The 13,451-nt window shown below is 37.2% G+C and overlaps 1 protein-coding gene across 1 annotated transcript; it reads right to left on the bottom strand.

Moving 5' to 3' along the window:
* Positions 1–3,388: 3,388 nt before the first annotated feature.
* On the bottom strand, positions 3,389–12,749 carry LOC108993579 (protein FATTY ACID EXPORT 2, chloroplastic-like). Its single transcript, XM_018968557.2, has 3 exons — positions 12,185–12,749; positions 10,579–10,713; positions 3,389–3,770 (listed from the first exon to the last, which is right to left on the bottom strand). The coding sequence occupies exons 1-3, from the start codon at positions 12,633–12,635 to the stop codon at positions 3,631–3,633; spliced, it is 726 nt and encodes a 241-aa protein (XP_018824102.1). The 5' UTR covers positions 12,636–12,749; the 3' UTR covers positions 3,389–3,630.
* Between the last annotated feature and the right edge of the window lie 702 nt (positions 12,750–13,451).

Raw genomic sequence — 13,451 nt, 5'->3', positions numbered from 1 at the left:
CCTCAAGTGAAAAACTCCAACCTCATAACTTTGTAACTTTGCACTGAATTAGTTTACTGCAAGGTAAGGGCAAAGTGGTAAAAATGTGACCGGCTCCGATTGGCCTAGGGATGGGGCATACATACCATAAGTCATGATAGTACCACAGGAAGCCCCCAAGTGAAAAACTTCAACCTCATAACTTTGCAAATTTGCATTCAATTGGTTTACTTACTAAGCAACAGTAAAGTGGTAAAAATGTGACCGGCTCTGGTTGGCCCGTAGATGGGGCATACATACCATAAGGTTGTGGTAGTACCATAAGAAGCCCCCGAGGAAAAAACTTCAACCTCATAACCTTGCAACTTTGCACTCAATTGGTTTACTACTAAGTAAAGGCAAAGTCGTAAAAATGTGACTGGCTCCGACTGGCACGAGGATTGGGCTTACATACCATAAGGTCTTGGTAGTACCACAAGAAGCCCTTAAGCGAAAAACTCCAATCTCATTACTTTGTAATTTTATATTCAGTTGCTTTACTACAAGGCAAGGGCAAAGTGGTAAAAACGTGACAACTCTAATTGGCCCGAGGATGGGGCATACATACCATAAGGTCATGGTAGTACCATAGGAATCACCCGAGTGAAAAACTCCAACCTCATAACTTTGCAACTTTGCAATCAATTGGTTTACTTACTAACCAAGGGCATACACTCAGACTACCATTGTTTGGATCCCTTTACGGCCCGAGTTTATAACTCTTGTCATGTTGTTTTTGACGAGTCTCTCTTCCCATTTGCAAGTGTCCACCCTCGCTCACCACCTCCTACGAACCCAGCTACTCTCTCTCGATGGTTTACGGACCGTCCAGGCTCTCTGCATAGCTGTCCACTTGAACCTGACCAAATTCGATTTATTTGCCCCCGTATTCTGGGCATGTCATGTCTCTCTCCTCACCATTGATAGATGCTACATCTACTTCATCTCAGCCATCTGTCCTATCTCTGTCACCTACCAATTATCCAGTGCAACCAATTGCTCCTTGCTAGTCTTAGCTTTTATCTTGTGATGTCTTGTCTTGCCCTCTTCTGCTTCTGTTGTTGCACCACTCCCCCATTCATCACATACTATTACTACGACTAAGGTTGCTTCCTCTGGCTCTGATGGTCCTCCATTGACCTTGGATCCTGGTTCTAGGTGTACTACAACTGACATGACTACACCACCACCATCATCTTCTGCCGCCGTGTCACGTCATCATATGATTACTCAGTCAAGGGATGGCACCAGGAAACCAAAGGTCTTTTCTGCCACTTGCTACCCTGTTCCGGCATGCTTTCTTGCTCTTTTGTCCGATGCTTCTTTTCGTGAACCGACCTGCTTCTCTTAGGTACGAGAATGGCGCGCAGCCATGCAGAAATAATATTTAAAAAAATCATATTCTAATAATATTTTAACTTTATAATATTTTTATTTAATTTATTCTCTCTCATTTTCCAAAACCCCATAAAACATCATAACTCAAATCATTTTACTACTATTTACAAATCATTTCATTACCATTCATAGATTTCTCATCTCATCTCATTCATATATTCATTAGGACTCCAAATAAACCTATCTTCAAGGAAATTCAAAAAGAAATCCAAACCAGATTACAAGGATGGAAATAAAGAATCTTAACTCAAGTTGGTAGAACCACTCTAACTAGATCAGTAGCTAGTTCTATTACATCATTTATTATGTTATCTCTTTGAATTCCAAAATCAATTACAAAGCAAAGTAATGATTCCTTAAGAAAGGACTACCAAAAACTCGACAATCCATTTGTGTGCCAAAATCCTTTAGGGACCTTGGCCTAAAAAACCTTTCATTGTTCAATTAAGCCCTCCTTTCTAAATTTGCATGGTTCCTCATGGTAGCAATAAAACCTACTTCTAACATTCTTTGGCAGGTACGGGACAACTATCAATTCACCCATTCACTTAGTTGCGTATGAACACCCATTCATTTCGTAGCTTGTTTGCCCTTGGTTTTGTTGTGGTTGGCGTTTCGTCAATACTTTGTGTGCCCTTGGTATTTGTTGTGGTTGGCCTTTCATCAATACTAGTTTGTCTCTAAACTAGTTGGTAAACCAATCATGAGTGGTAATATCAAAGTATCCGGTCTTGTTGACAAAGTAGACTATGAATTAGTAATATTGTTTAAGTGAACACAAAGTATTCATAAAAGAATAATGCTAGTATACCTTCTCATTTTGACCGCTCATGTATTTATTTATTTTTTTTACTTATTGATTAAAGAAGTGCTAGCATTACTCATTCATAAAATTGTTCAAGCGAACGACTATATAGAATAATAATGAGCAACCGATTGAGATGGCAAAGCTTGATGGAAAAAAAACTTTTGTTTGAGTTGCAAAAAATAGAATTTCATGATGCCTTGTTACAAACTGGTCAACAAAATGCTTTACTTAATAAAGAAAGAAGCCAACAAGTACGTCAAACGAAAGATGGAAAAGAGATGGATATGGGCAGGTTTGGGACAACAAACAAAACACAAAATTCTCATCTCATCTCATCTCATCATTACACATTTTTCAAATCTCCATACAAAATATAATAAACAATTCAACTTTTTAAAATCCTAATACACCTTTTTCAAATCCCAAAACAATAATAATATTAGAACTTAATATTTTAAATTTCAAAACAAAACACAAAATTCTCATCTCATCCCCCAAACCTACCCTAAAGCCGTCTCGAATGAATCTACACTAAATTTTATAGACTACTAGTATGATTATGAAATATCTCTCTCTCTCTCTCTCTATAACGAGTTATATGCAGTGAATGGTAGCGTATTGTACACATAGTAAGAAAAGCAGAGACACTGAAGAATAGAGTTTTCTTACAATGGATTTGGTCCAAAAGCTATTTGATGGTGCTAGTAACTTATTTCACCACGAGTAAATTTGTCCATCGTCGATTACCCATAGACGTAGATCTTAATACTAGACCACGTAATATTGCATATTGCTTGTAGTTGTCGTGTTATCTACTTTCCTATACGCTTTGTAACCTGTTTGTAATCAGTTTGCCTTGAATTCACACGAGTCCTTCAGGTCACAAATTGATCCTCATGCAAACACATTCTGTTATCGAGCCAACTGCTTATGTCAATGCATGGCACATAGCATCAAGGTCAAAACAACATTCTGGCTAGCACGACAACGTAACTATTGTAATTTTTTTTTTTTTTTTTGACAAGTCACTTCCAAGTAAATACACGAGTTCTAGCCTTATTTGAGCTTCTAAAGATCATACCGACAGTTACACTAACTTAAAAAGTCAAACAATCCAAAGTAATTTCTAAGGGTAGGGCAGGGGGAAGGGGGGAGGGACAAGGCTTAAGTAGAAGCATCCATATAGAAATATGTGTACGTGAACATAAACAGCTCTATTAACAAAAAAAAAAAAAGATGGAACACTAACACAGCAGACAATGGTCCAAAAAAAAGTTCAATCCATACTACAACACAGAAGACATGTGAAAACACTGATCCTGGTTACTAGATGAGATATAATTCGATCAAAGTTGGTGAGTACCATACAGCCTCAGCTGAAAACTAGAGTCTCGCTTGTAAACATTTCAGTGTAGACTACGCATAATCCCATGTAAGTAGCCACCGGTCATTATAAGCGACACCAGAGATACGACACCTGCTGGAAATATCTTCCCAGAATTCTTAAAACGAGTACCCATCACTCCCAAAAGTGCAGCAGACAGGCCTAGCAAGTAGGAGATAACAAAAGCACTTAAAGTTAAACAAAGTTTAGATTGGAAATGAAGGATTCAGAAATTGACAGCCTTCAATAAGTAACTAAACCTTAATAAGATTAGGAGGTAGACAAACAATTAGGAATTCAAAAAATTAAAACACCTACCTTTCCATTCAATTTCCGCAAAATGTTTTAGAAAAATAAATGTAAGGAAAGGCATTTTTAGTCAAAAGTCAACTAATAAGAATGTATATGTCAATTTGTGCATTGTAACGTCCAGACCCAGATTTTTTAGGCTATACAAGTTTGGACCACAAGCCCAATTTTGTTACAGCTAGAAGGAAGATTATTTTATTGGGCCATTAGCCTGTACGTATTATTCGAGGAGATAGGATCGGATATGAAATTATGGTCCAAGATTCAAAATGGAGTAGGTTCGGGCCATTAGGCTCATAAATGGAGAATAAGCCCAAGAATTAACTAGCCAAAGCCCAATTTTTGGCTGTTAAATATGTTATAATTGGAAACCAGCCGTTATTGGATAAGTTAGAACTAGATTAGGTGCCAAGAAATCCTCTAGATGAAGGTTATCCACACTTAGGCTATTAAGTAAGAATTCTTGCACCAATAAGAGTCCGTTGCAGCCTGCCAGGACTCCTTTAAGATAAGATTTGAGCTGTTCCAGCTCTCGAGAAGTAGAAATCACACCCATTTATGACTCTTACATGGATCCAAATAATAGCAACATATTTACCCAAGAACTCCTAGCCATTAGGATTCTTAGAACCCCTTTTCAAAACAAACGGAGTTAAATTGGTACAAAAGCTGCTGAGTATGGAAAGCTTTTATGGCAATCCCTTGTGATGTTCTTCAAGAAAATCAATCCCTAACCCTAGATAACTGCTGCAATTTCAGGAGATTGAAAAAAGAACCATCCTCACCCTATCAAGGCCAACCCTTTTCCAGCAACTTCAAGTAGCTGATTATTGGTGTGTTTGTTATCAATGGAAGCAAAGAGGTAAATGAGTAATGATACACTCACACCACACATTTTCACAGCTATCTTGTAAGATGAGGGTATTTTTGTAAAATGATGCTACTTTTATAAGGTATTTTACAAAAACAACCCTCATTTAAAACATAGTTGTGTAAAGGGTTGTGAAAAATGTTGTGTAAATCATTTTCCTTATTGAAAGCCCTTTTTACGTATCAAGTTATGATGAAAGTGACTTTTCAATGTCAAGTTATTATGTGTTGTATATGCATCATGATAGGTTTTCATTTCTGATTACGACGAGCTAGGTTATTATGTGTTTTACATGCATCATGGTAAGAAATATAAAAGACAAGATATGAAAGAAGCTTTAAGAATGTCCATAAGAGATGCATGGCACCAATGCAGTTATTGGTGGATGTGCAAGTCATGGACCTAATAAGCATGGTCCACCATAGTATGTTATGATAAGTTAATTGGTTCCCCTTGTGCCCACTGACATTGGAACCGGTGCACAACTTTGCACACAGGGGTTAAGGTGTGCTGGCCATTAAAGAAAGTAAATAATGAGCATAGTACATGTTTATGTTAGTATTAGTATTAATTATTAAATATTATGTTAGTATTAATAATGAGTTATCCAACTAATGAGTTATGTTAGTATTGAGTATTAAATATTATCCCTTGTTATTTGTGATAATATTCTAGAAAAAAATGGAGGAAATTGGCTAGTTGGAAAAAGATGTATTCATCCAAAGGTGATAGGTCACCGTAATCAAAAACACTCTTTCCAACTTGCCAACATCTTTCCTATCATTATTCCCACTCCCCATCAAAGTGGCTCATCACATGGAGAAACTCCAACGTGACTTCTTTTTTTTTTTTTTGGGGATCAATGATGAGTTCAAATTTCACTTGGTGAAATGGGACAAAATTTACTCTCCTATTCAGGAAGGAGGTTTGGGTATTTGGAACTTGCAGTTTTTCAGCAAAGTTTTGCTTGGTAAGTGGCTGTGGAGATATCACTATGAGAGGGGACTTTGTGGAGAAGCAACATTGAATTGAAGCATGGGGAACCATGGGGAGGATGGTGTACCAAGGAGGTGAGTGGGCCTCATGGGGTGGGATTATGGAAGAATATAAGAGGTTGGGTCACATATTCAAGATATACCCGCTTTAAAGTGGGTGATGGATCCAAAATTAAATTTTGGCATGATGTATGGTGTGGCGATATGGCGCTCAAGGAAACTTTTCCACAAGTTTATGGCATAGCAAGCATGAAAGAAGCCTTGATTGCGGACCTCTTCATACTCTCTAACGACACTCCACAATGGAATGTCACATTCCTTAGACATGCACAAGATTGGGAAATTGCGGCTTTTTCAAAGTTCTATAACCTAGTTTACTCCACTCGGTTGTTGGCAGGAGTTGAAGATAAAATCTTTTGGTGCCCTTCTAAGATAGGGAAATTTTTAGTCCACTCTTTCTACAAAGCCATGACAATGCATGGTACAAATTCATTCCTATGGAAGAGTATTTGGAAGACAAAGGTGCCCCTGAAGGCAAAGTTTTTTGTATGGACGACTTCCTTGGGGAAGATCCTCACTCTAGAGAATCTAAGAAAACGTCGAATCATAGTCTTGGATTGGTGTTGTATGTGTAAAAAAAGTGGAGAGTCGATTGACCATCTACTACTTCACTGTGAGATTGCCAGGACATTGAGGAATGAAGTTTTTGCTTGGGTGGGATTAGCTTTTGGGTGATGCCAAGATGGGGAGTGGACCTCCTAGCTTCTTGGAAAGCCATTCAAGGTAACTCTCAAATTGCCTCTATTTGGAAGTTGGTTCCAATATGTTTATGGTGGTGTATTTGGAGGGAGAGGAACGAAATAAGTATTAGAAATCAAGAACGGTCAACAGAAGAGCTTAAAAGTCTATTTTTCAATACTTTAGTCCATTGGTCGATTATAACTGATTTTAATGGCTTGTCATTTCATGAATTTCTTGTATCTCTAAACTAAGCATGCATAGGCGTTGCTCTTGTATATATCGTATACTTGGGCTTTTGCCTAATCTTTTGATCAATAAAATCTTATTTACTGATAAAAAATTTTTTTATTAAGTCTTTGATATATAATATTTTTTACTTATAAAAAAAAAAGTTTTATTAAGTATGCAAACTTTTCAAGAAAACTCTATGTTTATTATGTTTATGGTATGATGTACTACTTATTGAATATTCGATTCTTTTGGGTGTTTATTTATTTTTTTATGTCTTCAAAATGTCCAAGTAAAGACAATAGTGCTGACAAGCTGATGTCCATGCATATATACGTGTCAAGGGATTTCAAACTTAGGCCTTGTTTGGTTACACAGATGAAATGAGATGAGATGAGAAACTTGTGAATAGGTAGTGAAATGGTTTGAATTAAGATTATAAGATTTTGGAAAATGAAAGAGAAAAAGTTGAAAAAAAAAATTATAAAATTAAAAGAGTTAGAATATAATTTTTTAATATTATTTTTGTTTTGAGATTTGAAAAAGTTGAATTGGGACAGAGTGCTTTTGATTAAGGTGGGTGTGTGTCGAGAGAGAGAAACAAGTTATCAGTTTTCTCTTCGTATGAAGCCTAACCCGTGTGTGAATAGTGATTCGAGAGAAATGCTAACCTTCCTATCCCACCGCCACCCCCACCCACCATCGATTAGAGAGGGACACCGCAGTCACAGATGAGGCCAACGAGCCCTGGCATCCTCACTGAGGGTCATCGGCGTCGGTTCCTCGCCGTCGAAAGTGTTTGCCGACGCCAGTCTCTGTGCACTTTGAATCTATCACAGAACTGATCGACAGACCCAGGCGTCTCCGTCGTGGGGCCTCCGACGTCAGTCCTTCTCCAACGACTGGTATTTTTTTGCTGCTCTTCTATTTCCTCCTCCGGTGATCTGCAATCTGAGCTTTTCCATTAGCCACCGCTACAGACTATTTCGATGGACTCCGGAGACCACATTGTGGGGCATCCGACGTCATCCTCCAGCAATTGGAAGTTCTCCGTTATCTCAAGGATTTTTTGCAAGAAAATCCGTGAACTCAGGGCCTCCAACAGATTTGTGTTTTACCTTAGGATGAAGTAGAAGCAGTAGGGAGTACTAGGAATAGATTTGCAGTGGGATTTGACAATGACGACGAAACACGATGCGGTTTCATCCCAGTTGGAAGGTGAGAGGTGGTTGAAAATGGAATAAAAAACTTTCATTATTACGAAAGAGGGAGGAAATATCTTTCGTATTTCTGAACGTAGCAAAAGGATAGCTAAGTTCATGTATCTAGGGAGGACGACAGCTTCGTGGGTAGCTAAGGGGATTGAGGATTGTTTAGACCTTAACTGCCATGAAGGTTTCTTCAGAGAGCTAAGGATGGGTAATGGAGTATTTAGCATTCAACATCATGTTAATGCAAGGGGCAGTTTTCTACAACTCTCAGAATTCCATAATAGGAGGAGGAAATGTTTGTTGGTGATTTCGGAGGGCACAAATGGCATTGAATGGATAGGCTTTCTGCAGTCCATTCTAAGTGTCACCGAATCCAAAGCCACTTCTCAAAGTGGAGAGTTTGTTGATGGGAAAACAATGGGAAGGCCTTCCTGAATCAAAGGTGCTTCGTACACAGCGGTGTTGAGATCACTGGCGGGTAGTCAGGCCTAGAGCAACTCAACAGTAGAAAGAAAGGGCAAGGCATTTGTAGGAGACAAAAGACCTCAAGTGACTTTGGAAGAGTTGGAAGGGGTCTTGTGGGATGTCAAATCTCAATTGAAAGGAATTACGGATTATGTAAGAGATCTAATGATTAAGGTGGATAAGGGGCTGGACCTAGTCATGGGTAAAAGTGTGCCAGCAAGTGTGTCGGAAAGTGTGCAGGCAAAGAGTGTGTCAACGATAGAGTCGTTGGACGCTGACATCTTTGTTCATGCCAGTGTCACTATGCCTTCTGAGGGAGCTGTAGGGTCTCATGCACCAATTACAGATGTAGTTGGTCTTTCTGTCCAGGGTTCATTTGTAGTTAAAGATGGGGGTCCCTCCAAGGTCTTGAGTATTTTGGAAGAAACAATCGAGCCTCTTTTAGAAGATGCAAACAAGGTAACAAATGGTAGTGCTTCCCCTCTTGATGAAGCAGTAGGGTCAGACAAAGTGGCACAGCAAGGATCGTCGAAGGGTGGAGCATATACACAAAATGTTAATGGAGGGGAGGAACCTGTAATAGTAACAGATGGAGGGGAAAACAACCATATACCTGTCAAGCAACCATTTGGTGAGAAGGAAATTATCGATTTGTCATTGGTGCCTCGTGTGGGGGAAGGTTTAGAGACGGGAGTGCAGTTGGGTACTGTGGTTGGGGATAACATCGTTTCCCTGGTTTTTCTTCCTCCGATTAACGATATAGCGAGTTCAATAGCGGATTGGATTCTGAATAAATATAATGGGTTTCTACAAACCTTGGGACTTTCATATGGAGAATAGGGAGAATATGAAGACCAATTAAAAGCACTACTCACAGCAATCGAGGCGAGCCACATGCTTGAAACCAAATCTAAGTTTAAGAAAAGCATGGAGTTAAAGAATCTTTCTTGGGCAATCAACTATGATGCTAAAGGAGCTAGCTCAAGTCGAGGGAAGGCTAAAGGGAGGGCTTTGTGAAGACGTTCTCGTAGTGGGATGTTTGGGTAGAGGATTATTTTCACGGAATCTAGGGGATGGGGTAGGGGAGGTGTATTGATAGTTTTCCAATTCGGGCTTTGTGTATTTTGGGTAGGTTTTCATGGGCTTTTGGATCATTAGGGGCTTTCTTGTAAGGGCTAGGTATTTTTCTTGTATACGTCCAATGTACTGGGTTACTCATATTGATATATATATATATATATAATATTATTACTTATAAAAAAAAAAAAAGTTGAATTGTTTTTTGTGTTCTGTTTGGAAGTTTGGAAAAATTCTAATGATTAGGTAATGATTAAATAAAAACAATGAAAATTTAAAAATTTGAAATTAAAAAATATTTGTGTTTGAATGGCATTTGGATGTTGTGATAAGATGAGATGGGATGAAACCAAATCAGGCCTTAGTTAATAACTCACTTTTTTTTTTCACAAAAAGATCGGTTTTATATTTTCTTGTTATGAGATTATATTTTTATGCTATGTTTTTTGGGAATTTATTTTTGAAAAATTAGGTGTTTTTATTATGTTGGGTCTCTTTACCAGGCATAGTTACGAAAGTACGTAACAAGCCTAACCTACGGGAAAGGGGTGTTACGTGCACTTACCATTGCGATGTCCCTTTCATTAGTTTCCAAGAATTATTTTGTATAGGTAATGCATGCATGAGTAGGATTACAGGGGTATGAGTAATTACTTTAGTTACTAACTTTTTTAAATCCTTTAGAAGACCGTAACTTAAGTTTGCTTCAAGTGTTATATTTGCAGGTCCTTCAAGTCTCACTAACTCAATAAGGCTAGAATAGATATGCATAGAAGGCTAACAGAATGAATCAATACCATAGGAGCTATTTCCCCCTTTTTCTCAAAAAATAAAAAATGCATTGATCTTTGCTCTCAATAAATCTTCTGCAAAATTCTAATAACCATGAAGTCCACTAAAATTGAGCATCCTTTAATAAAAAGATTTTAGTAGGGACCATGCTAATGAAAACAAAAACAGGTCTTATTCATACATGCATAGGATAAATCTCTTGAAACATGGCTCTAGCAACATAAATATATAATAAATATGGAAAATTTAACATAATTGGGAAGAGTATGATTAAGTCTTACCAAGCCCTATGGATGATGCAAGAACGGGTTTTGTGGGAAGCGTAGCATAAACATAATACAGTAGTGAGGCTGATACTCCTCCTGCCAGGAGTGACTTCTGGCTGCCACTCTTCATGTAGCCCATAGCTCCACCCACTGTCAAATATCAGTCATGCTTCAATAATAATTTTTTTTAATAAGATCATGCTTCAATAATATATACAGATTGGAACAGAGCAAAAAAGGTGAAAATACAGTAATAATTTAGTTTTGCTTCTTGATTAGTTTACTTAACCAAGGCTAATAGACATCAAGGACATAGATATGACTCATTTGCATAACGATTCAACTAAATAAGAAAAGAGTAAGACTAGATACAGTCCTAGGATGTAAAAGCTTCACGCACTTTCTTTGAAAAAATGGGGTCCACCATGAAAATGTTGGTCTTTTCACGTGGATCCCAAATTTCCTCTACTTTTTTCAAAGAGAAGTGTGCAAACTTGCACACTTAGAACACTAGCATTGGTTTCTTTATATGCATATGCAAGATCACATCTTTTGGATATTGATTTTACATATCAAGAAAAACTCTCACATTGAATTATGCATCTTTGAGCCAAAAACTCCCATTGCAAATTCTATCATATAGCACCTACTAAAATTTTTTTTCTTAAAATTCTATCAATTGGTGGAGAGAGAAAAAATTAATAAAATAAGATTTTAAGAGTGAACAGTACATCTTCAAATTTGTAGAAATACTGTTTATAGCTATGCAAATTTTTGGATATGCATAATCCAATGCAGTCCATTTTAAGGTAATATTATGCAAATATGTATATGCATATGTAGATGCATAATCCAATGCTAGTGCTCTTAAGGACTGTATAAATCATTTTCCACAACAAAATATGCTCAATATCATTGTCTTTTTATAAATAACCAAAGCTTTTAGTAATAAACACGAAGGATGCAACCTGAGTAAACAGGCAGTACATTCAAGACCTAATTCAGCAGTCCCCAATGGTGCAAAGCAATTATTTTTCAAGTAATTCAGTGGTCTGCCAACTTTAGATGGATAATTAACCCGAATTAAGTCTTACAACCGAAGATGGAGTTACAAAACTTAATTCCTTGCACCCACCCATTACATGCCATGCTCGAATTATTGTGAAATATTATGGCCCAATTTTTCCACAAAACTTTTTCATAAATTTTATAATTCCGGATTCTTTAGTTGTTTTATGGTAAAAGTTTGTAAAAACTTAAGGGAGATTTGGATAATAAGTTGAGACGAGATGAAAGTTGAAAATTAAATAAAATATTATTAGAATGTTATTTTTATTTTAAGATTTAAAAAATTAAATTATTTATTATATTTTATGTGAGAATTTAATAAATTTATAATGATTATATGAGATGAAATAAGTTTAAAGACTCTCTCAATCCAAACAACTCCTTGCTGTTGTTATTAAACCTCATGCAACTATTTTTCGTTTGCTTAGCCAGAAAGATATGAAATGAATCCTTCGCGGCTACACTCCCCAATCAAGCAAACAAAAAGAAAGGGGAGAAAAAGAAGAAGGCGTCAATAAATAAAGTATTTATGTTGAAAGCGTTAGTTCTTTACCTCCAACAAGAGCGGCATAAGCCAGAGTTAACTTTTGAGACATTGACATGCCAGCCATCTTCTTGCTGTTTTCGTCTGAGCCGTCTCCGCACTCTTCGTCGTCTTTGTTGTCACCACCGCCGCCTCCGCCTCCGCCGCCGCCTCCGCCTCTGTTGCCGAATTCGTCTCCGTCACCACCACCGCCAGTAGCAGTATCCGGACCGGAGGAGTATATGATGGGCGCTTGAACTGGGTCAGAAGAGACGGCCCCAGAAGCAGCCAAAAGACACCGTCTTTGATCCGATCTGACCCCAAATCCCCAAGAAGATCGCAGTTCTGAAAGCCGTCGGCTTGAACAACAAATGGTGCTGCTACTACCACCGTTGTTGCGTGTTTCCCGATGTAAGCGAAATCCAACCCTACGCCGCACCACAAGTAGAGAAGACTGAGAAAGACCAATTACGTCCGCCATCCCTCTCTTTTTTTTTGTTTTGTACTTTATTCGCTGCGATCGCCTTTCGTTTCAGTGTTCTCGACCTTTCCAAACCCGAAGTTCTCAACCGGGTCTTAACTACGGATCGATTGCTGTCCAAGGCCCGAAAAGATTTGCGATTTCGGTTTTGTTTTTATTTTTTTTCAAATTTTAAAATCAGTTAAAACTCCGGATCAAAGTTTTAAATACTATTTGGATGGATGTTTCGGTTAAGGTACTGAAATAAAATATTTTAATACTAATACTATTTTGAATATCGTTTTTAGATAATTTATATATAATAAATTAATTATATATATAAATTTTATTTCAAAATAATATCAATAGAAGTCTTAAAAAGTTAAAACAAATATTTATAAAACTCAATAATGTTTTTAAGTTCTCAATCTAATTATTTTAAAAAATAATCATTCATCTTCATCACGAAAATGAGAGTAATGATTTAATTTTCAGCTCTCGAAAAAAGAAGATTAAAAAAAATTAAGAAAATAATCTTCAGATGTGAGAATTAGAGTGAAAATTAAGAAAAATTTAGAATTTTTATATTGATTATAAAAATCCAATAATTTCGGCCGGTATATATCAAAACACACTGATACGACCAGTATTTAACCCGGTACAAAACACATACATTTTCTGTACCGATCACTATCTCGGCAAGATAAATACCAACATACCAACTAATAGGGCACAATATTTAAAACTCTACTCCAAATACATATGCACATTCAGATTTGAATATTTGCATATGTATCTATATTTGTATGTGCATCCGGGCGTTTCAAGATATCCGAA

The sequence above is a fragment of the Juglans regia genome, chromosome 1, assembly GCF_001411555.2.
Source record: "Juglans regia cultivar Chandler chromosome 1, Walnut 2.0, whole genome shotgun sequence".
In the NCBI taxonomy this organism is placed as follows: domain Eukaryota; kingdom Viridiplantae; phylum Streptophyta; class Magnoliopsida; order Fagales; family Juglandaceae; genus Juglans; species Juglans regia.
Note: the sequence above shows the minus strand (reverse complement) of the source record. Positions and strands in the feature narration are given on the sequence as shown.